The sequence below is a fragment of the Bos mutus genome, chromosome 2 (assembly GCF_027580195.1).
Source record: "Bos mutus isolate GX-2022 chromosome 2, NWIPB_WYAK_1.1, whole genome shotgun sequence".
Taxonomy (NCBI): domain Eukaryota; kingdom Metazoa; phylum Chordata; class Mammalia; order Artiodactyla; family Bovidae; genus Bos; species Bos mutus.
The window spans coordinates 71,587,256-71,612,604 of record NC_091618.1 but is presented as its reverse complement, the minus strand read 5'-3'; the positions used below and the strand labels follow the sequence as shown (position 1 = coordinate 71,612,604).

Sequence of the window (25,349 nt, the reverse complement as noted above, 5' to 3'; positions counted from 1 at the left end):
TCATGCGTATAGACTTCTTGAACTTTCTTGAGAAGTGGCATGGTAAAAGAAGTGAGTTTATTGGATGAGAAACAATAGGAACAACTTTGCAATAAATACTTTATAGTCCTATAGTCATAAATTCCTAGGTTTGCCTTCTGACTTATGTAGCTCTTAATTTGTCTAAATGTGACTACCATTTCCTCTATAAAGACCTCCTTGATTCTCTTGGTCAGAAGTACATACTCCTACTAAAACTATATGACACTTGCTTGGGGCAGCCATTATATTTTACTAAGCTATTTGTATATTTGCTTGTAGAGAGAGGGACTATGTCCAAACACATATACTTCGTAGATTTTATGTTAAAATTTAAGTGTATCTGAATATATTCATTTGTTAGGGCTGCCCTAACAACGTACCACAAACTCGCTGGCTTAAATAACAGAAATGTTTTGTCTCACGGTATTGGAGGCTACAGATAGAAGATCAAGGTGTTGGCACAGTTGCTTCCTCTGAGGGTATCTGTTCCATGCCTTTGCCTAGCTTCTGGTTTGCTGGTAGTTCTTTGATTTATAGAAGAATCTTCACAATCTCCTTCTTTGTCTTCACGTGGTATACTCTCTGTTTATACCCATCTTCAAATTTACCTGCCTTTTTAAAGGACTCCAGTCATATTGGATTAGGGCTCACTCTAATAACTACATTTTAACTTGATTACCTCTGTAAAAACACTGCCTCCAATAAGGTCACATTCTGAGGTACTGGGAGCTGGGACTTCAACATATACAGTCATTCAAATTTTTATGGGGATACAGTTTAACTCATAACACTGGCTATAGACTGTTTTCTGAGACATGATGCTTCCTGACTACAGGGATTAAGCCTTACTTGTCATTGTATCTGAGACTAGCAAAGTGCTTCCAGCATAGTATGTGAGTGCTTAGTTGCTCAGTCATGTCCAACTCTTTGCGACCCCATAGACTGTAGCCCACCAGGCTTCTCTGTCCATGGAATTTTCCAGGCAAGAATATTGGAGCAGGTTGCCATTTCCTTCTCCAGGGTACCTTCTCAACTCAGGTATTGAACTTGGGTCTTCTGCGTCTCCTGCTTTGGCATGTGGATTCTTTACCACTGAACTACCTGGGAAGCCCCATCCAGAACAGTAGACAGGACAATATTTGTGGGACAGATTTATGGCATTGCTAATCCATTCTAAATGGCCACCATGTTGTTGAGCCAAATTCACCTTGGATGTGTAGCTCATTCCACAAGTGAAGAAGGAGTACTTAGAGGATAAACTGTGTTCTATGTTGCAGTCTTACCATGGCTTTCTTCATTATCTCCTTCAACTTAATTCCAGTAGGAACTCCAAAGCCTTATTTTTCTTGGTCTAGACAGATGGCTTGAATCTACTCACAGATACTGTCTTCATGAAAATAGAGACAGACTGAGATTTCAGGGCTATTGATAATTGAAAGCCATGAAAACCAAATTAATTGTTATACGAAGGCTTTTGTCTCACATACCCACAGGTATGTAATGCTCCTTAGGAGATAGTTAATGTGTGTTTTCTTTAAGAATTCTCTTTGCATATTAAATGACACTACAGCTCCTTCCTTTTGAATGTTACTGAAATTCCAGTGGTCATGTATGGATGTGAGAGTTGGACTGTGAAGAAAGCTGAGTGCCGAAGAATTGATGCTTTTGAACTGTGGTGTTGGAGAAGACTCTTGAGAGTCCCTTGGACTGCAAGGAGATCCAACCAGTCCATTCTAAAGGAGATCAGCCCTGGGTGTTCATTGGAAGGACTGATGCTAAAGCTGAAACTCCAATACTTTGGCCACCTCATGCAAAGAGTTGACTCATTGGAAAAGACTCTGATGCTGGGAGGGATCGAGGGCAGGAGGTGAAGGGGATGACAGAGGATGAGATGGCTGGATGGCATCACCGACTCGATACATATGAGTTTGGGTGAACTCCAGGAGTAGATGATGGACAGGGAGGCCTGGCACTCTGCAGTTCATGGGGTCACAAAGAGTCAGACACCACTGAGTGACTGAATTGAACTGAACTGAAAATTGATGGAAGAAAATCAAACATTATTAATGAAGTTCTATTGTTTTTCCATTGTTTTCCTTAATCGACAGGCATAAAACAAACCTAGATGTATCTTTTTTAGTGGAATTTTAATATTAAAGGAAGACCTATGGGTGCAGAATATGAGAACATACAAAATTTCACATTTCTTAGAAAACTTAGAAGCCTAAGGAATCCTCACTCAGAAATCTAGGTTTTTCAGAAGTGTAAGTTAAGTTTAAAAACATTAAACAGCTCTTCAATGACTCATAAAGTGTGTCTCAAGAAGATCTTTTTTAAAGTCCTTAAACTTTGCTTAACATTCAAGAATGAAATTATAGCAAGAGTTAAGACTCAAATTTCTGTATTAAATGGGAGGAGTTTTTTGTTGTAATATATATTTTAAATACACATTAGGTAGAAGACCTTTGGGATTTTCTTCTGCCCCACAAAAAAGAAGAGAAGAAAATGGGGTTGTTCTAACTCAGTGTTGTGTTCAATAAAGTTAGTAGACCCTGTGTTTATAAAACATGTTGGGATGAAAGCATGTCTTCTTCTAGTGAAAGCTAATAATTCTAAGTATTAGAAATACAGGAGAGAAACCCCAGAAATATTTCTTCACTAGTTTATTTATTTGCTAACAAGATTCCATGGTTCATCTAAAATGAGCAGAGTTCTGCAAGTGTGTTGGTAGTAGTAGGATTTACTATTGGCACATTTTGTTAAGCTCTGGGGCATGGGACTAACCTCTGATACTCAGAATAGAGTCAGATACTCAGAAGACAGCCTGTGGTCTTGCCTCAAGTCCATAGGTTGTCTTTGCCCTGAAGCATGATCTTTCATTCACTGAGGATGTGTCTGTGCCTGTGGCACACAAAGACCGTGAAGTCCTACTTGCCTGGGTCTTAACGGCCCAGTAGAGGTGAGAAACCGGTAAGCAATTAGGATACAGTGGGTGGAACAAGTGGCTGTATGGATGAATTAGTGAACCACTAAATGAACATGCGGGTATCATTTGAGACACCATTTTTGAGAGTGGAAGAACGTTCCTTGTAGAACAGTTTTTTTAATCTTTATATTATAGTTGATTAACAGTGTTGTGTTAGCTTCAGGTGTACATCAAAGTGATTTAGTAATACATATACATGTATCTATTCTTTTTCAAAGTCTAAAATACTTATGTGACGTCTTATTTAGAGAACTTTTAGAAAATTCTCAAGAAATTTAGAAAATTGGAAAAAAATATTGATAGCACATCAGAAAGCACCATGAGGAACAGTATGTGGATAGAAGACCTTCAGGAATTCAGGAAAATGAGATTAGAGTGTGCATTTGTTTTTACTTATGATCTCTGTATTCCAATATACTGAATTCTCTAAAAAGTTTGTGTTAATTTTTTTTTGGTAGAAAGGGAATTTGGTTAACTAGCACAACACACTGTTACTACACTGCGTCTGTCTCTCTCGCAAAGTCAGTGGGTGTGTATGCTGCCTTAAGTTTTGCTGCCCCAGATCGTTTAAGGTCACCAATTTGGAACCACTCTCAACTTACTGCCTTTTATGCATAGTGGATTTTAATTGAGTCCTCTGAAATATGGAATAAGAGGGTGATTTTTGGTATGTAAAAGTGTTGGGGTGAACACTGACATTATGCATTGGAAAGAGTTGTACAAACATTTCTTTCATTTGGGTTATAGCTCCCGAAGTTTCTCTTAAGTCTCCTCTCACTCTGAATATCCAAGTGGATGAGTAATTAAATGATCTGTTTCGGAAGGCTAATTAATTTAACCATTATTCAGGGCCTGTTGCCACTGATCTCCCCATCTGCCCACTCCACAGGCACACCTGGCACTCGGCATTGTCCTGCCTCTGTGGCCGCCGCCTCCCTAGGACGCCTGTGTGTGTGCAGAGAATGGTTCGAGGCCTCCTGGGGGAGCAGACCTGCTCTCCTCTCTCTCACACACACATGCTCTTATCCGTGGGGCCCATTTAGAAATGGGAAGGTGGATAACTTATTGAAACTTCTCTAAGAATTTAGAGTGTGACTCTGTGCCCCAAGGTATAAATAATAGGAATCATTTATCTCATTTCCCTTTGGGCACTTGGTGAGATCTTTGTAGGGAAAAAATGGGGGTGGGGAGTGTTAACTGAAACAAAATGTGTGCCTGAACTAAGGTTTATATGGGGAATATCATTCGTATTTTTCTTCCACTCTGCCAGAAATGTAGGTTCATAGTTCTTGGAATTCAGTATGTCCTTGAAAAGTTTGATCAGAAATTTTCCTATTGATTGCCCTTCAAATAGTGAAGAAAAGTTTTATCCTTAAAGACCCTCATTATTTCTCGCATTATTGTGACATTGACAAGGGTTCTTGGCCTCCTTAATCAATAGAAATTGATGAGAGGTCAGACAGGAAATTCAGGCAAAGCGTTATGGGGGCCAGAGCTTCGAGAAGCAACAGGTTCTCTTTCTAATCACTCCCAGATCAGGGAGGTAAGCCTTATATTTGGTGAAGGCAGAGGTGTGTCCAGGAGTCCAGTGGAGGGGTGGCTTAGGTGGTTTACCCACTGCTTTGTTGGTGGAATGTTCAGGGGGCATGCAGTGACCTGCTTTTGCTCCCTGCTCCTCAGAAGTGGTGGTTGGGTTTTTTGGTCTCTTTGTATCTTGTCCATGATTTGCTTCAGTTGCACATGCACACAGTTATTTTTAGTCCCTTATAGTTTCTTTGTATTTGTTGCTGGAGGAGATGTTTTTCCAGCAAGCCTTTCAGCAAAGGGTCTCAGGTCCAGCCTGTTTCAATTGGTGATTCCTTTTCTAGCAGTAGAGGCAGTATTTTATAGCTGATGGTAAATACAGAGGCACAAGTTCTAGCAAATATAAATATTCATTGGTATTTTGCAAATATAGAAATACCTATGTGGTTGTATTTGAACTTAACAGCAAGGGCACAGTGGGCATGTTTTCCAGACTACTTGAGCCTCGGGTTGCCCAGGGAAGGTAGGTGTCACCATGCATCAAGAGCACTCAGACTGTGGACTGGGGGGTTTCCAGGGACCCTACAACTTTTTCAAGAATTCAGAGTTCAAAACTGTTTTTATAAGAATACTAATATGTTATTTGTATTTTTCACTCTCATGGGTGTACAGTGGTTTGCCAGAGGCTACTCAGTAGCCTGAACTATAGCCTGCAGCCTATAACACTGCAACATGCTGAATACAGAAGTAGTTATGGGAATCCAGATGTCGTTTTTTGTTAGGCAGACATGGAAGGCATTAGCAAAACTATAAAACACTGCCATTCTTTTTACTAATTTTAGTTTTGTATATAGTTGTATTTCATAATTACATATTGTTTATCTACAATGACATTATTTTTTCAAATAGATTAGTATCATATTATACTATAAATTAATATATATTTAAAGCCTGTTTTAATTTTGAATATGGGAAACACTGGTAGGTATAACCTACATATATTAAAGCTCTTTGGAGTCCTCACATTTTTTTCAGAGTGTAAAAAATTTCTAAAAAAAATGAGAATCATTGCTCTGTGTCCTGTTTATGATAGTAATACCTAACTCATGGGATTGAAGTTGCAATATTTTATGTATTTAGAACTGTGCTTGACATACTAACTGTTCAATAAATATTAACTTAATATTATTTTTTATAATTGTGATATGGTATATTGGAATGGAAAAGGCTGAAGAAGTCAATTGAGTTTCTCTGGAAAAAAAAAAAAATAACCTGGATAACATCATTGTCTAAAGGGGCAAAACTTGGAACTGAAGTTCAGTACCATCACCTGCAAAACTTAAGGAATTTAATAGTGCAATCAAGTTCTGTAATAGACATTCTTAATAACTAAAATACTCATGAAAACAGTATTTTATATTTTTCTATATGACTTGCTGCTAAAAAAGCATGACATTTGGAAAATAATTTTCTTAGAGATAGGAGAATGCACCTATTCATTTAAAGGCAGATACATTTCTATTTTTTGAAAAATCATTACCTAACATTTATTTTAAAAACCAACTTTTAAGTAAGCAACACTTTGTAATACCTGGCACTCCTGTTATGCTCATGCACCCTATGACACAGGAGTGCCTAGATATGCTCTCTGTCTGTTACACCCTAGCTCTCTATTTCCCAGTGCCTAGTATCAGGCCAGGCCTAGAGTAAACTCACATTAAATGTTTGCTGAGTGAATTACTATTTCCATCATTGGATTGCTATATATAATCAGCAGAACATTCCAAATAAAATAGGGATAGATATATACATTATATAATATATAAAATAACTGAGTTTAAATACTTTAAAATATAGGAGTTTATCCTCACAACCAAAACGAACATGAAGGTACAGTTTGGTGGGATATTAGAAGATTCTTAAATATCACAGTATCTTTCCTACAGTAAATGGACTTTAGGTTTGTAAGCTGCTCAGTACTATTTTTTTTTAATACATATGTGAACATGCTTAGTTGTTATGCTTTATTTTTCTAGAAGAGTCAAATAGAAATAACAGATTAGCTGGCAATTTGGTGAAAACACATAGAGTACTTACTGTATTGATAGCTTGCTGGATGTGCATTTCGATCTGCACCTTTCAAATGTGTTGTGTATATTGCCAGTTTGGGTGTGATGAGACTTAAAATAAGTAGAAGTAATTCTCCACACTCACACTGAGTGTCAACCAGTGCTGCCCCTTCCTTCAGCGCAGTGTCACAGGGGTACCATCTGCTTGGTGGAGAGCAAGCCTGAACAGTGGCATCATTCCTACACATTCAGGATGGATGCCGGGCTTCCTTGCAAATGGCAGCAGAACACCACCGACAGGGCTGCCTGCCCCACTCCTGCAACAGATGGCTGTTCCCTGCCCTGAAGTTTGAGGGCTCCACACATCAAAAACTGAATACAGTCCCGCTTTGCAAGCTGCTTTCTCCTTGGGGAACATTTTCTAAACATCCAAACCTTGCAGGTCTTTTCTGGCTTTTACAAATGCCAACATCCTGTTGATACTGATATCATTGTAGACAGTCTTTCTGTGGTTTAACTTGTAGGTGTATCAGTGGTATTCTGAAGGTCTGTGGTTCACGTAAATAATTTTGTTGTTGTTTGTTACAGTCTTTAGATGAGATTGTCTGGGGCTGTAATGAAGGATTTAGAAACCTGGGACTGATTCAGTATTTGGGTATAAACTTGAATAAAAATGTAGCTCTGTTTTGTCCTTCTTGGAAAGAAAAGTTCTCTTTGCATTTAACTGAAGGAGAAATGAGTGTTGTGATTTTTTTGTTTTATTGTTTGTTTATTTTTTATATCCTTCTTTTATCCCTGTTCTATAAATAAGGGGCCATAGCTCTTGATAAAATAACTCTGAACATTTGTCTTGCAATCATAAAGTCAATATCCTCTTCCTAATGAGTTACTGGCTTTGCTACAAACACAAAACAAAACAGAGATGTATTGTAAAAGCACAGTTGTCAATTTTTAGCAGATAAGCTAAAGCCTTCAAATAGGAACCAGAATATTTGGAAGTGTGTTTAATTTGCCTTGGGTAGCCTGCAAGTTAAGGATTCTTTATTTCTTATACAAAGCTGTTTTTAAGAACCCTGAATTTACTTGAAAAAGATGCTGGTCCCAGTTGGTTCCATACATATACTGGGACCACGGGAATTTGAAGATACGGCTTACCAAGAGGCAACTACACCAAGGGCAAATGAGAGTAGAGTTTTCAAAAAAAGACCAATTTAAGTTTTAATACTTTAAGTTCATAATTTGAGCCCAGAAATATTAACATCTAGAAATCCTAAGAATTTTATCATAGATCATTTTACCCATTCAACAACTCCATTACTTTCTTAATTTTAATAATAAAAAAAAAAGGCAATCCTTCTTTCATACACACACAAAAATACAATTCCTGCTGGGAAAAACTCCTGCTGACATAAAGTGTACGTACATGAAATACGAAAAGCCTGAAAGATTTAGGGAATACAAAAATGTGGACCCTCAAGACCCTTTTTGGTGAGTTTTAGCCTTGAAACACCCTTTTCAAAGGAAATATGATTCAGAGCCTTACTATATGAGACAGCTCCTAGGACATAAAATTGGGGTCCCCTTGCTGTAGTGTGATTTAGCTGCCACTGGTCTTGCCAACCCACCCCATAGAGGACACTGGGCTTTTATTGGGATCCCTTAGTAATTGTTCTAAGGCATTATATATATTGTGTTTCCTAAACAAATGATTTAGGGCATTACAGAGCATGGGCCCAAAGAGGCACTTGTATTTGTTTTTCATGAAAATTTTCCTTCACCACCAGGCTGCTTTGAATGAGAGTAGTTCCCATAAACTAGACTAAAGTGAGTTTCCAACTTGTAAATGAAGACAAGCAGGGAGCAGGGCTAGGGATGGGAATTGTCTTTCCTGTGACTCAGACTACTTGGAAATTCTCTATGTTTGCGTCACACAATTCCACATGGCTGTTCGAAAGTGGGCATATCTCTTTACATGTTGTTCACTTGTCAAATCATGTTCAACTCAATGACACAGTAGACTGCAGCACACCAGGCTTTCGTATCCGTCAGTAACTCCCGGAGCTTGCTCAAACTAATGTCCGTTGAGTCAGTGGTGCCATCCAACCATCTCATCCTCTGTAGTCTCCTTCTCCTGCCTTCAATCTTTTCCAGCATCAGGGTCTTTTCCAATGAGTCAGTTCTCATCAGTAGTCAAAGTATTGGAGCTTCAACATCAGTCCTTCCCATGAATATTCAGGACTGATTTTCTTTAGGATTGACTGGTTTGATCTCCTTGCAGTCCAGGGATTCTCAAGAGTCTTCTCCAACTCCACAGTTCAAAAGCATCAATTTTTTGGTGCTGATCTTTCTTTATAGTCCAACTCTCACATCTATACATGTCTACTGGAAAAAACCATAGCTTTGACTAGACAGAGTTTTCTCGGTTAAGTAATGTTTTTGCTCTTTAATATGCTGTCGAGGTTCAGTTCAGTTCAGTTCAGTCGCTCAGTCGTGTCCGACTCTTTGCAAGCCCATGAATTACAGCACACCAGGCCTCCCTGTCCATCACCAACTCCCAGAGTTCACTCAAACTCACATCCATCGAGGCGGTGATGCCATCTAGCCATCTCATCCTCTGTCATCCCCTTCTCCTCCTGCCCCCAATCTCTCCCAGCATCAGGGTCTTTTCCAGTGAGTCAACTCTTCACATGAGGTGGCCAAAGTATTGGAGTTTCAGCTTTAGCATCATTCCTTCCAAAGAAATCCCAGGGCTGATCGCCTTCAGAATAGACTGGTTGGATCTCCTTGCAGTCCAAGGATTCTCAAGAGTCTTCTCCAACACCACCATTCAAAAGCAGCAATTCTTCAGTGCTCAGCTTTCTTCACAGTCCAACTCTCACATCCATACATGACTACTGGAAAAACCATAGCCTTGACTAGACAGACCTTGTTGGCAAAGTAATGTCTCTGCTTTTGAATATGCTGTCTAGGTTGAGTCGTAGCTTTTCTTCCAGGAAGCAGTTTAGTTCAGTCACTCAGTCATGTCCGACTCTTTGCAACCCCATGAATCGCAGCACGCCAGGCCTCCCTGTCCATCACCAACTCCCAGAGTTCACCCAGACTCAGGTCCATCGAGTCACTGATGCCATCCAGCCATCTCATCCTCTGTCGTCCCCTTCTCCTCTTGCCCCCAGTCCCTCCCAGCATCAGAGTCTTTTCCAATGAGTCAACTCTTCACATGAGGTGGCCAAAGTACTGGAGTTTCAGCTTTAGCATCATTCCTTCCTAAGAAATCCCAGGGCTGATCTCCTTCAGAATGGACTGGTTGGATCTCCTTGCAGTCCAAGAGACTCTCAAGAGTCTTCTTCAAAACCACCGTTCAAAAGGATCAATTCTTTGGCACTCAGCTTAGCAATCATCTTTTAATTTCATGGCTGCAGTCACCATCTACAGTGATTTGAGCCTAAGAAAATAAAGTCTGTCACTGTTTCCATTGTTTCCCCATCTATTTGTCATGAAGTGATGGGACTGAATGCCATGATCTTTGTTTTTTGACTGTTGAGTTTTAAGCCAGCTTTTTCACTCTCTTCTTTCACTTTCATCAAGAGGCTCTTTAGTTCCAATTCAATTTCTGACATAAGGGTGGTGTCATATGCATGTCTGAGGTTGTTGATATTTCTCTTGGCAGTCTTGATTCCAGCTTGTGTTTCATCCAGCCCAGCATTTTGCATGATGTACCCTGCATATAAGTTAAGTAAGCAGGGTGACAGTATACAGCCTTAACATACTTCTTTCCCAGTTTGCAACCAGTCCAGTTTTCCATGTCCGGTCCTAACTGTTGCTTCTTGATGTGCATACAGATTTCTCAGGAGGCAGGTTAGGTGGTCTGGTATTCGCATCTCTTTCAGAATTTTCTACAGTTTGTTGTGATCTACACAGTCAAAGGCTTTAGCATAGTCAATAAAGCAGAAATAGATGTTTTTCTGGAACTCTCTTGTTTTTTCGATGATCCAGCGGATGTTGGCAATTTGATCTCTGGTTCCTCTGCCTTTTCTAAATCCAGCTTCAACATATGGAAGTTCTCAGTTCAAGTATTGTTGAAGCCTAGCTTGGAGAATTTTGAGCATTACTTTGCTAACGTGTGAGATGAGTACAATCATGCAGTAGTTTTATCATTCTTTGTGATTGCCTTTCTTTGGAATTGGAATGAATACTGTCCTTTTCCATTCCTGTGGCCACTGCTGTTTTCCAAAATTTGTTGGCATATTGAATGCAGCACTTTCATAGCATCATCTTTTAGAATTTGAAATAACTCAGCTGAAATTCCATCACCTCCACTAAATTTGTTCGTAGTGATGCTTCCTAAGGCCTACTTGACTTCTCACTCCAGGATGTCTGGCTCTAGGTGAGTGATCACACCATTGTGATTATCTTGGTCATGAAGATCTTTTTTGTACAGTTCTTCTGTGTATTCTTGCCACCTCTTCTTTGCTATGTATTCTTGTGTATTCTTGAAGTGGCTGTGTATTCTTGCCACTTCTTCTCTGCTATCCTCCGCTTCTAGGTCCATACCATTTCTGTCCTTTATTGTGCCCATCTTTGTATGAAATTTTCCCTTGGTATCTCTAATTTTCTTGAAGAGATCTCTAGTCTTTCCCATTCTATTGTTTTTCTGTATTTCTTTGCATTGATCACTTAGGAAGGTTTTCTTATTTAGAGGAAAAGATATACTTAAGTAACAATCAAGGGAAATATAATACAGTATAGAGTGTAGACTAGAAGTTAAATGTTTCTGAAAAAGCAATAAATTCAGGTACTGTTATATTAACTTAATTATCATCATAAGCATCAGAGTAGCTTCTGGATTCTTTTTTTTTTTTTTTTGTCTCCTCACGTTTATTTTTTATTTTTTTTTTCCTCTAATTTTATTTTATTTTTAAACTTTACATAATTGTATTAGTTTTGCCAAATATCAAAATGAATCCGCCACAGGTATACATGTGTTCCCCATCCCGAACCCTCCTCCCTCCTCCCTCCCCATACCATCCCTCTGGGCCGTCCCAGTGCACCAGCCCCAAGCATCCAGCATCATGCATCGAACCTGGACTGGCAACTCGTTTCCTACATGATATTTAACATGTTTCATTGCCATTCTCCCAAATCTTCCCACCCTCTCCCTCTCCCACAGAGTCCATAAGACTGTTCTATACATCAGTGTCTCTTTTGCTGTCTCGCATAATCGGTTATTGTTACCATCTTTCTAAATTCCATATATATGCGTTAGTATACTGTATTTATGTTTTTCCTTCTGGCTTACTTCACTCTGTATAATAGGCTCCAGTTTCATCCACCTCATTAGAACTGATTCAAATGTATTCTTTTTAATGGCTGAGTAATACTCCATTGTGTATATGTACCACAGCTTTCTTATCCATTCATCTGCTGATGGACATCTAGGTTGCTTCCATGTCTTGGCTATTATAAACAGTGCTGCGATGAACATTGGGGTACACGTGTCTCTTTCCCTTCTGGTTTCCTCAGTGTGTATGCCCAGCAGTGGGGTTGCTGGATCATAAGGCAGTTCTATTTCCAGTTTTTTAAGGAATCTCCACACTGTTCTCCATAGTGGCTGTACCAGTTTGCATTCCCACCAACAGTGTAAAAGGGTTCCCTTTTCTCCACACCCTCTCCAGCATTTATTATTTGTAGACTTTTGGATCGCAGCCATTCTGACTGGTGTGAAATGGTACCTCATAGTGGTTTTGATTTGCATTTCTCTGATAATGAGTGATGTTGAGCATCTTTTCATGTGTTTGTTAGCCATCTGTATGTCTTTTTTGGAGAAATGTCTATTTAGTTCTTTGGCCCATTTTTTGATTGGGTCGTTTATTTTTCTGGAGTTGAGCTGTAGGAGTTGCTTGTATATTTTTGAGATTAGTTGTTTGTCGGTTGCTTCATTTGCTATTATTTTCTCCCATTCTGAAGGGTGTCTTTTCACCTTGCTAATAGTTTCCTTTGATGTGCAGAAGCTTTTAAGGTTAATTAGGTCCCATTTGTGTATTTTTGCTTTTATTTGCAATATTCTGGGAGGTGGGTCATAGAGGATCCTGCTGTGATGTATGTCGGAGAGTGTTTTGCCTATGTTCTCCTCTAGGAGTTTTATAGTTTCTGGTCTTACGTTTAGATCTTTAATCCATTTTGAGTTTATTTTTGTGTATGGTGTTAGAAAGTGGTCCAGTTTCATTCTTTTACAAGTGGTTGACCAGATTTCCCAGCACCACTTGTTAAAGAGATTGTCTCTAATCCATTGTATATTCTTGCCTCCTTTGTCGAAGATAAGGTGTCCATATGTGTGTGGATTTATCTCTGGGCTTTCTATTTTATTCCATTGATCAATATTTCTGTCTTTGTGCCAGTACCATACTGTCTTGATAACTGTGGCTTTGTAGTAGAGCCTGAAGTCAGGTAGGTTGATTCCTCCAGTTCCATTCTTCTTTCTCAAGATCGCTTTGGCTATTCGAGGTTTTTTGTATTTCCATACAAATTGTGAAATTATTTGTTCTAGCTCTGTGAAGAATACTGTTGGTAGCTTGATACGGATTGCGTTGAATCTATAAATTGCTTTGGGTAGTATACTCATTTTCACTATATTGATTCTTCCAATCCATGAACATGGTATATTTCTCCATCTATTAGTGTCCTCTTTGATTTCTTTCACCAGTGTTTTATAGTTTTTATATATAGGTCTTTAGTTTCTTTAGGTAGATATATTCCTAAGTATTTTATTCTTTCCGTTGCAATGGTGAATGGAATTGTTTCCTTAATTTCTCTTTCTGTTTTCTCATTATTAGTATATAGGAATGCAAGGGATTTCTGTGTGTTGATTTTATATCCTGCAACTTTACTGTAGTCATTGATTATTTCTAGTAATTTTCTGGTGGATTCTTTAGGGTTTTCTATATGTAGAGGATCATGTCATCTGCAAATAGTGAGAGTTTTACTTCTTCTTTTCCAATTTGATTCCTTTTATTTCTTTTTCTGCTCTGATTGCTGTGGCCAAAACTTCCAAAACTATGTTGAATAGTAATGGTGAAAGTGGGCACCCTTGTCTTGTTCCTGACTTTAGAGGAAATGCTTTCAATTTTTCACCATTGAGGATAATGTTTGCTGTGGGTTTGTCATATATAGCTTTTATTATGTTGAGGTATCTTCCTTCTATTCCTGCTTTCTGGAGAGTTTTATCATAAATGGATGTTGAATTTTGTCAAAGGCTTTCTCTGCATCTATTGAGATAATCATATGGTTTTTATTTTTCAATTTGTTAATGTGGTGTATTACATTGATTGATTTGCGGATATTGAAGAATCCTTGCATCCCTGGGATAAAGCCCACTTGATCATGGTGTATGATCTTTTTAATGTGTTGTTGGATTCTGATTGCTAGAATTTTGTTAAGGATTTTTGCATCTATGTTCATCAGTGATATTGGCCTGTAGTTTTTTTTTTTTTTGTGGGATCTTTGTCAGGTTTTGGTATTAGGGTGATGGTGGCCTCATAGAATGAGTTTGGAAGTTTACCTTCCTCTGCAATTTTCTGGAAGAGTTTGAGCAGGATAGGTGTCAGCTCTTCTCTAAATTTTTGGTAGAATTCAGCTGTGAAGCCGTCTGGACCGGGCTTTTGTTTGCTGGAAGATTTTTGATTACAGTTTCAATTTCCCTGCTTGTGATGGGTCTGTTAAGATTTTCTATTTCTTCCTGGTCCAGTTTTGGAAAGTTGTACTTTTCTAAGAATTTGTCCATTTCTTCCACGTTGTCCATTTTATTGGCATATAATTGCTGATAGTATTCTCTTATGATCCTTTGTATTTCTGTGTTGTCTGTTGTGATCTCTCCATTTTCGTTTCTAATTTTGTTGATTTGATTTTTTCTCCTTTGTTTCTTGATGAGTCTGGCTAATGTTTGGTCAATTTTATTTATCCTTTCAAAGAACCAGCTTTTGGTTTTGTTTATTTTTGCTATGGTCTCTTGTTTCTTTTGTATTTATTTCTGCTCTAATTTTTAAGATTTCTTTCCTTCTACTAACCCTGGGGATCTTCATTTCTTCCTTTTCTAGTTGCTTTAGGTGTAGAGTTAGGTTATTTATTTGACTTTTTTTCTTGTTTCTTGAGGTGTGCCTGTATTGCTATGAACTTTCCCCTTAGGACTGCTTTTACCGTGTCCCACAGGTTTGGGGTTGTTGTGTTTTCATTTTCATTCGTTTCTATGCAAATTTTGATTTCTTTTTGATTTCTTCTGTGATTTGTTGGTTATTCAGCAGCGTGTTGTTCAGCCTCCATATGTTGGAATTTTTAATAGTTTTTCTCCTGTAATTGAGGTCTAATCTTACTGCATTGTGGTCAGAAAAAATGCTTGGAATGATTTCTATTTTTTTGAATTTACCAAGGCTAGCTTTTTACGGCCCAGCATGTGATCTATCCTGGAGAAGGTTCCATGTGCGCTTGAGAAAAAGGTGAAATTCATTGTTTTGGGATGAAATGATCTATAGATATCAATTAGGTCTAACTGGTCTATTGTATCGTTTAAAGTTTGTGTTTCCTTGTTAATTTTCTGTTTAGTTGATCTATCCATAGGTGTAAGTGGGGTATTAAAGTCTCCCACTATTATTGTGTTATTGTTAATTTCTCCTTTCATACTTGTTAGCATTTGTCTTACGTACTGTGGTGCTCCGTGTTGGGTGCATATATATTTATAATTGTTATATCTTCTTCTTGGATTGATCCTTTGATCATTATGTAGTGACCTTCTTTGTCTTTTTCACAGCCTTTGTTTTAAAGTCTATTTTATCTGATATGAGTATTGCTACTCCTGCTTTCTTTTGGTCCCTATTTGCATGGAAAATCTTTTTCCAGCCCTTCACTTTCAGTCTGTCTGTGTCCCTGTTTTGAGGTGGGTCTCTTGTAGACAACATATGTAGGGGTCTTGTTTTTGTATCCATTCAGCCAGTCTTTGTCTTTTTGGTTGGGGCATTCAACCCATTTACATTTAAGGTAATTACTGATAAGTATGTTCCCGTTGCCATTTACTTTATTGTTTTGGGTTGAGTTTATACACCGTTTTTGTGTTTCCTGTCTAGAGAATATCCTTTAGTATTTGTTGGAGAGCTGGTTTGGTGGTGCTGAATTCTCTCAGCTTTTGCTTGTCTGAAAAGCTTTTGATTTTCTCCTTCATACTTGAATGAGATCCTTGCTGGGTACAATAATCTGGGCTGTAGGTTATTTTCTTTCATCATTTTAAGTATGTCTTGCCATTCCCTCCTGGCTTGAAGAGTTTCTATTGAAAGATCAGCTGTTATCCTTATGGGAATTCCCTTGTGTGTTATTTGTTGTTTTTCCCTTGCTGCTTTTAATATTTGTTCTTAGTGTTTGATCTTTGTTAATTTGATTAATATGTGTCTTGGGGTGTTTCTCCTTGGGTTTATCCTGTTTGGTACTCTCTGGGTTTCTTGGACTTGGGTGATTATTTCCTTCCCCATTTTAGGAAGTTTTCCACTATTATCTCCTCAAGTATTTTCTCATGGTCTTTCTTTTTGTCTTCTTCTTCTAGAACCCTATGATTGAATGTTGTAGCGTTTAATATTGTCCTGGAGGTCTCTGAGATTGTCCTCATTTCTTTTAATTTGTTTTTCTTTTATCCTCTCTGATTCATTTATTTCTACCATTCTATCTTCTAATTCACTAATCCTGTCTTCTGCCTCTGTTATTCTACTATTTGTTGCCTCCAGAGTGTTTTTAATTTCACTTATTGCATTATTCATTATATATTGACTCTTTTTTTTATTTCTTCTAGGTCCTTGTTAAACCTTTCTTGCATCTTCTCAATCCTTGTCTCCAGGCTATTTATCTGTGATTCCATTTTAGTTTCAAGATTTTGGATCAATTTCACTATCATTATTCGAATTCTTTATCAGGTAGATTCCCTATCTCTTCCTCTTTTGTTTGGTTTGGTGGGCATTTATCCTGTTCCTTTATCTGCTGAGTATTCCTCTGTCTCTTCATCTTGTTTAAATTGCTGAGTTTGGGGTGTCCTTTCTGTATTCTGGCAGTTTGTGGAGTTCTCTTTATTGTGGCGTTTCCTCACTGTGTGTGGGTTTGTACAGGTGGCTTGTCAAGGTTTCCTGGTTAGGGAAGCTTGTGTCGGTGTTCTGGTGGGTGGAGCTGTATTTCTTCTCTCTGGAGTGCAATGAAATGTTCAGTAATGATTTATGAGATGTCTATAGTTTTGGGGTGACTTTGGGCAGCCTGTATCTTGAAGCTCAGGGCTGTGTTCCTTTGTTGCTGGAGAATTTGCTTGGTATGTCTTGCCCTGGAACTTATTGGCCCTTGTGTGGTGCTTGGTTTCAGTGTGGGTATGGAGGCATTTGATGAGCTCCTGTCAATGAATGTTCCTTGAGTCAGGAGTTCCCTGGAGTCAGGGTTTGGACTTAAGTCTCCTGCTTCCGATTATCGGTCTTATTTTTACAGTAGTTTCAAAACGTCTCCTTCTATACAACACCATTGATAAAACATCTACATTAAAGATGATAAGTTTCTCTACAGTGAGGGTCACTCAGAGAGGTTCACAGGGTTACATGGAGAAGAGAAGAGGGGAGGAGGGAGTTAGAGGTGACCCAAATGAGATGAGGTGAATCAATAGTGGAGAGAGTGGGCTAGCCAGTAGTCACTTCCTTATGTGCACTCCACAACTGGACCACTCAGAGATGTTCACGGGGTTATACAGAGAAGAGAAGAAGGAGGAAGGTAACAGAGGTGGCCAGAAGGATAAAAGGGGGGAATGAAAAGGAGGGAGACAGATCCAGCCAGTAATCGGTTCCCTAAGTGTTCTCCACCGTCTGGAACACACAGAAATTCACAGAGTTGGGTAGAGTAGAGAGGGGTTAGGGAGGAGACACAGGCGACCTGGTGGAGAAAAAGGAGGGTCCAAAGGGAGAGAGAGCAGTCAAGCCAGTAATCTCACCCCTAGTGAAAAATGGGTCCTGAAGATTGGGTCCTAAAAGGTACAAAATTGGTGACAAATACATAAAAGCAAAATTAAAAATCTAGAGTAGAGTTTGGAATTTCAAAAAATACGACGTTAAAAAAAAAGAAGAAGGAAAAGAAAGAGAGAAAGAACGAACAAACAAAAACAAAACAAGGTCATGAAAATTATAAAGAAAGTACAGTACACAATTGATAACTAATACCAGAAAGCGAAAATTAAAAATCTAGAGTAGAGTTTGGAATTTCAAAAATACGATGTTAAAGAAGAGAAGAAGGAAAAGAAAGAGAAAAAACGAACAAACAAAAACAAACAAGGTCATGAAAATTATAAAGAAAGTACAGGTACAAAATTGATAACTAATACCAGAAAGCAAAAATTAAAAATCTAGAGTAGAGTTTGGAATTTCAAAATACAATGTTAAAAAAAAAAAAAGAAGAAAAAAAAATAAAGAGAGAAAACAAACAAACAAATACTTAACAATGTCACAAAAATTATAAAGAAAATACAGGTACAAAATTGATATCAAATACCAAAAAGCATAAATTAAAAATCTAGAGTAAAGTTTGGAATTTCAGATATACAATGTTATATAAAAGAAGAAGAGAAAGAAACAGAAGAAGAAAAAAAAAAAAGTCACAGAAATTATATAAAAAAAACTATAGGTACAAAATTGATAACATATACCAAAAAAGCTTAAAATTAAAAATCTAGAGTAGAGTTTGGAATTTCAAAAATACAATGCTAAAGAAAAGAAGAAAAAAAAAAAAAAAAAAAAAAAAAAACCAAGGTCAAAAAATTATAAAATATATATATATGAAGTTTGCTAAAGAAGAAAAAAAATAGGGTCTTTTTTTTTTTTTTTTTGCAAAGTAATAGGTTATAAAAGTGAAAATTAAAGGAACAATAGAGGACTTAAAATTTTTTTTTTTTTTTAATTAAAAAAAATAGAAAGAATGATCGTAAAAATAATAAAAATATATCTAGGACTTTTTTTTTTTTTTTTTTGTGGGTGTTGTGGGTTCAGTTCATTTTTGGCTAGTTCCTTGGTCAGATTTCTATTTCTCAAGATCTATAGGCCCCTTCCTATGTAGTCCGTAGTAACCACAGGGTTTTGATCTATTGCCTGTAGCTTCCAAGGCGTTTCCCTCTGTTATATCTTCTTCTGTTTGCTAGTCTCTTCAGTATCTGGTTTCCGCCCTGACTCAAAGGGCACGGTGGAGGACACTTTTTTTTTTTTTTTTTTTAGGCTTACTTGTTCAGTCGCGCTGTGTGGAGGGAGGGAGGAATGCTCCTTTCGAAGAGTTGGGTTGCTTTTCTGGGTGCCTGATGTCCTCTGCCGGCATTCAGAAGTTGTTTTTGTGGAATTTACTCGACGTTTAAATGCTCTTTTGATGAATTTGTGGGGGAGAAAGTGTTCTCCCCGTCCTACTCCTCCGCCATCTTGGCTCCTCCCCTCTGGATTCTCTTTATTTAGTTTCATCATGTTATATATTCCAGTGAGAAATAATTTATTGATTATTTTGGTAAAAATTTTGAGTGTGATATTAAGTTTTTGTGTCACATAAATGAGGTGTGTGTCATATAAAATCTCATTTAATTGCTGTACACAGTGTTTTGTAGTGTAGCAGTCTTTTATTACATTTATTCCCTAAGTATTTTATCTTATTATAAATTCTTTAAATTTGATTTTCCAATTGTGTGATGCTTGTACATAAAAACACAATTGATTTTTGTATATTCACTTGTATCCTGTGACTTTGCTAAACTTTTTATTGTTTTGTAAATTCCTTGGGATTTTCTGTTTGGAACATTATATTGTCTTTGAATACTGCCAATTTTTACCTCTTCCTATTTGATAAAAGTGGAAAAGCAATGGAAGCAGTGACAGCTTTTATTTTCTTGGATTCTGAAATCACTGAGGATGGTACCGCAACCATGAAATTAAAAGATGCTTGCTCCTTAGAAAGAAAACTGTGATGAACCTAGACAACGTATTATAAAGCAGAGAGATCATTTCCCAACAAATGTCCATACAGTCAAAGCTATGTTTTTTCCAGTCTTCATGTATGGATGTGAGAGTTGGACCATAAAGAAGGCTGAGTGCTAAAGAATTGATGCTTTCTAATTGTGGTGCTGGAGAAGACTCTTGAGAGTCCCTCAGACAACAATGAGATCAAACCAGTCAATCCTAAAGGAAATCAATGCTAAATATTCATTGGAAGAACTGTTGCTGAAGCTCCAGTACTTTGGCCACGTGATACAAAGAGCCTGACTCATTGGAAAGGACCCTGATGCTGGGAAAGAGCTAAAGCAAAAAGAGAAGGGGGCAACAAAGCATGAGATGGTTAAATAGTATCACCAAATCAATGGATAGGAATTTGAGCAAACTCCAGCAGATAATGGAGGACAGAGGAGCCTCCATTAGTCCATGGTTTGCAAAGAGTGAGACACTACTTAGCGACTAAACAGCAAAACCAAATTTGATAATTGTATCTTTAATTTCTTTTTCTTACTTTATCAAACAGGTAGAGTTATGCCATCTTTGAACTTCAATAAATGAAATAAATTAGCTGTATATTCATCTACATTTTATTCTTTTACCCATTACTATTGTGTTGAAGTCTTGATTGTTCCTTCTTAGTACTTTATGACATTTTAATGTATAACTATGTTCAGGTTTATCCATTCTACTGTTAATGGGTGTGTGCATTTTCAGTTTAATGGTGTTATGAGTAGTCCTTCTATGAACAATATAGTACAATGTCTTTTAGTGAATATATATATATATATATATACACACACACACACACACTTCTGTTGAGTTTATACCTCAGAGTGGACTTACTGAGTCATAGACTACTAATGTAATCTTCTCCATTCTTTTGGGCTCATGAATACTTACCAAGTGTTTAATTTTCTTATTAAACCAGAAATCTGTCATAGTCTTCTCTTTCAATTCTCTGCTCCTGCTCATCTGGACTTGGATCAGAAAACACGTGTGGGCTCTTTGCCCGGCTAACCCCAAAAAGGGATACATGACCCCATCTCTTTCTGGCTTCTTTCCACCTACTTTGTTGCCATCTCATAGATTATAAGCACAGGTGCTGCCCTTGGCTCCCAAAACTTTATCCCTCAAAAGTCTCCTGATTCTACTTTTCCTCCTTCTAGTTTGTGTCTTTAGGTGTTTATTCAGAGAGAGAAATATTCCTACTACAAAGTCAGTCTACTTTGTGTGAAAGTGGAAGTGTTAGTTGCTCAGCTGTGTCCGATTCTTTTGCCATCTCATGGACTATATCCTGCCAGGCTCCTCTGTCTATGGAATTCTACAGGCAAGAAAACTGGAGTGGGTAGCCATTCATTTCTGCAGGGGATCTTCCAACCCAGATATTGAACCTGGGTCTCCCATACTGTAGGCAGATTCTTTACCATATGAGCCACCAGGGAAGCCCATAACCAAACTAAAATGCATGCCTTCTTGACAGTCTTGAGCATTTCAAATACATAAATGGTTAGAGAGGGAGAAATCCTCACCCTAATCTTGGATTCAGGTTGCTTCCTTGCTGTTTGCATGTAGCTGATCCTGTGTAGAGGGAAAGCAGAGGGCTGAAATAGCTTTCAAATTGAAGGCAGTAGAGGATTTCAGGGAAGATCCTTGCCAGAACTAAGACTTGAGAATTACTGGAAGAGTTCATTACCCCTACTTCATCTATTAACTTTTTAAGAATAATTGAAAAGTTGGCCAAAATGAAGATATCTGTCACCTTACAAAAGTGTCTTTAAAATTTTGGTGACTATTATATTTTTAAAAGTGAAATCAGAATTCCAATTATAAAGTATACAAAGCTCTTAGAAATAGTTCCCTGTTGTGAACTAAAAAATACTTAAATAATCTGATTTTCAATTTCACATTTTCATATTTCATAGATCCTGAAAAATGATATGTAGAATTTTTAAGTAGGTTTTGAACTAAGGAAGACCTAAAATTTGGTTGTGATATTACTATTTACCAGCTGGGGGCTTCATATATTATTTAGCCTCTTAGCCTCATTTCTATATGTATGAAATGGAGATAATAAAGCCTATTAATATTATAGAGTTGTTGTCAGTCTCATATGAAGCCTATTAATATTATAGAGTTGTTGTCAGTCTCATATGAGATCAGGTAAAATGGCCAGCACTGTTCCTGTTATATATCAAGCCTGCCAAGGATTTTCTGTTTTTATTTCAAGAATGGTACCAGGTTACATTTTGTTTGCTTTTCAAATTCAATTATCTACATAGGGCAACAAAAGAAATAAAAATAGTTAAAACTATTTATGAGCAAAGTTGATAACAGAAAGGAAAACTGAAATATTTTAGCCATGGAACATTTATAAGTAATACATGTTCATGAACTTAAAGGGAAGCTTTGAGTTGGGATATAGCATTTATTTGGCTATTACAAAAATATCTCTTTCATGACACGCAGTGAAAACAATGCACTCGTGACCAATCACTTTAAATATTTATAGAAAGTTTAGTGGAGGAAGTGAGCTAAACCAAGGAGGGGGTTTTCCTGGAGACGGCAAAAGGATGTTTCGAAGCCATGCCAGTGTCCCTCTGCCCTGAGAAGGATGGTCAGCTAATCATGTACTTTTGCTTCTCCAGGGAGAAGTTGGCTGTGGCCCGACTGCAGAGAGAAGTTGCCCAGAGAAGAAGTGAAGGGGCCATGGTAAGTCCTGGCTGGTCTGTTCCAATTCCCAACCTCCCTTCCAGAGGTCTCTGGCTTGAAAGGCATTTTGTCTCATTAAGGATTTCAAAGGAAAATATTTGCTTGCAGCAAACTGAATGCTACATTGGTAAATAATATGTTTATAATGCAGTTTAAACAGATCTGCCATTTGCTGAGAGAGCAGGAAAGATTAATTGGGAAAAATAACTCTTTGAGGGCTTTAAGGAGGATGTTAAAATGTTCAAAAGTCGTTGGCTTTATTTCCTAAAGGTCTATTAAATGCCTAGGCTTCCAGCTGGGAGCACAGTACCCCTAAAGGAGCAATCTCAGATTCTCAGATAAGGAGAGTGCAGTTTAATTCAAGCCTCTCAGTGCTACAAACCTGGAAAAAAAAAAAACAAAACAAAAAACAACAACCTCAGAAACAAAAGAAAAGAACAGATGTTTGCTAATGTAATTGTCTTTTACCCTCTTCTTTCTCTGAACTCTTTGCGGTGTATTTCTCCCTGTCCATTTCAGTATGTGCTACTTAGGAAACTGATGTTTCCTTGTGTTTTGAATTGTACTAAAAATCAATATAGGTGTTTTGGTCCAGGCAGCTTCATTTTATAGACTTTCTTTGCCAAAGTAGCTGCCTGTGTGTCCCTCTAAAATCAGAGACAACTGTTGGGGGACCTGGAAAATGGACTTATGTGGATTAACTGCTGCTGTTACCTCTGAGAATAGAAATCTGACACCAGATTTTTTCCCCACACTGATAACAAAACAGTGGCATGTGTTCAATTTCTCAGCCAATGGTTTTTTTTAAAAAAAGAGAAGCCACACATTTTTAAACCCTGAAAGCTGCTTCCATTTGATTTCATGAGAGTTAATTGGCAATTCATTTGCTGAAAAGAGTAAGAAACTTGTAAAATAAACTGGCCTTGAACTTCTCTCCAGAGGGCAGGCAAAGGTCTTGAACAAGAGGCTGAATGTTCAGTGGGTTCTGGAAGTTTTGGTGGCCCTTGAACATACTAAAATACTCAGGGAGGTGATCACATTGCTTGCTCTGGTAGTGATCTCAAGGCAAAGAGAATCTTGACTGTTCAAACAATATGATCTCTGAACAATGATACAGGAATGAGTTGGAGAAAATGAAAATTTAGTTACATGGTGAATTGAAAACGTTCAATCTGGACTTACGCTGCATTGCACAATGTTTCTCAGCTAGGTCATTCTGTAATAGTTCCATCTTTGTTCAGGCTGGCTCCTGTTCAGCACTTCTTCAGCTATGTTCAAAGTGAAGGTGAAGCAGTGACAGCTTTTCTAGGCCTGTTTCTTCATCTTTAAAATGAGGAGGCTGGGATTGTACGATTCCATTAGCTTAGTGAATCATGTGAATGAGCATTTGCTCATGTGAAGTTTTTGTAATGAGAAGGTTTTTCTGGTATATTATTTAAGCTCATAAGATCAGACACCTAAAGAATTTATCTTTCTGAATCTGACAGTGAATGAACCTGGGTTGAAATTGTCTCAGATAACTGTCTAGTTTTTTTGTAAAACTAAGACCCCTTTTAAAACATTATAGAGGTTATTCTTCAGTGTAGGAAATACCCAGAGAATGAGTTCAGTTCAATCACTCAGTCGTGTCCGACTCTTTGCGACCCCATGGATTGTAGCACGCCACGCTTCCCTGTCCATCACCAACTCCCGGAGCTTACTCAGACTCATGTCTGTTGAGTCGGTGATGCCATCCAACCATCTCATCTTCTGTCATCCCCTTCTCCTCCTGCCTTCAATCTATCGCAGTATCAGGGTTTTTTTCCAGTTCTTCGCATCAGGTGGCCAAAGTATTGGAGCTTCAGCTTCAGCATCAGTCCATCCAATGAATATTCAGTACTGATTTCCTTTAGGATTGACTGGTTTGATCTTCCTGCAGTCTGAGGGACTCTCAAGAGTCTTCTCCAACACCACAGTTGAAAAGCATCAATTCTTCAGTGCTCAACTTTCTTTATAGTCCATCTCTCACATCCATACATAACTACTGGAAAAATCATAGCTTTGACTAGACGAGCCTTTGTTGCCAAAGTAATGTCTCTGCTTTTTAATATGCTGTCTAGATTGGTCATAGCTTTTCTTCCAAGGAGCAAGCGTCTTTTAATTTTAAGGCTTCAGTCACCACCTGCAGTGGTTTTGGAGCCCAACAAATAAAAGATTACTCTGGTTGCTCAAAAGGCAACTTTAAAGAAGTTACCTGTGATTTATTACTCTTATTTAAATAATATTATTGAAAAATCACATTTATGTATTGATTGATGTAGCCAATAAATTATGGAGCACCTAACCCTTATCCTACCCAGCTCTATTATAGGCCCTGGGGAAGTATTGGTGGGAAAACAAGCAAATAGGTACATATCTGAGAGCATACATTCTAGTAGTTGGAGAACAGCAGTTTAATGGAATTACTGATAGATGGTGGAAGCAGCTATGAAAAAACAAGATCAGGGTAGAGAAAAGTAGCATGCCAGAGGATCAGTATGAGTGTTCTTAGTGGTGTATCACTGAAAAGTTAGCATGTGAGCAACATTTGAGGAGGGAAAGGAGTGAACCATGGTGGTATCTGCTGGGGGAGAATGTTCCTAGTGGGTACGTGAGTGAGTACAAAGGCCTGGATTGCTTGAAGAACAGCATGGAGGAGCAGGGTGTCTAGAGGGCAGTGAGGGAGAGGCTGATGGTAGAACAGGAATCAGAGAAGTGATGGAGGCAGAGGGGTACATCCTGAGCATTCCCAGAGATCTCTGGCTCATGCCCTGAGTGATGGGACCCATTGGCAGGCTTTGAGTGAGTGCCTTATCCAATCTGATTTACTACTATTCATGTGATATTTCCCCTATTCCACAGTTTGTCACATCTCAATGCTTTAGAGACACCTAAACCCTGATTTTTATTAATGTTCTTTATTTCGCTTTTTCTCAGTATTTCCCCCCCTCTCCTTACCTAGTCAACCTCCTCTGAGTTTTCGACTTAATTACATGCTTCAGCTTT

The 25,349-nt window shown here is 38.0% G+C and overlaps 1 protein-coding gene across 1 annotated transcript in view; it reads left to right on the top strand.

The window, feature by feature from the left end:
• NCKAP5 (NCK associated protein 5) overlaps positions 1-25,349 on the top strand; it is a 1,094,443-nt gene that overhangs the window by 443,580 nt on the left and 625,514 nt on the right. The window contains 1 exon segment of the mRNA XM_070389536.1: positions 22,262-22,325. Within this exon segment, the coding sequence (XP_070245637.1) occupies positions 22,262-22,325 (64 nt within the window).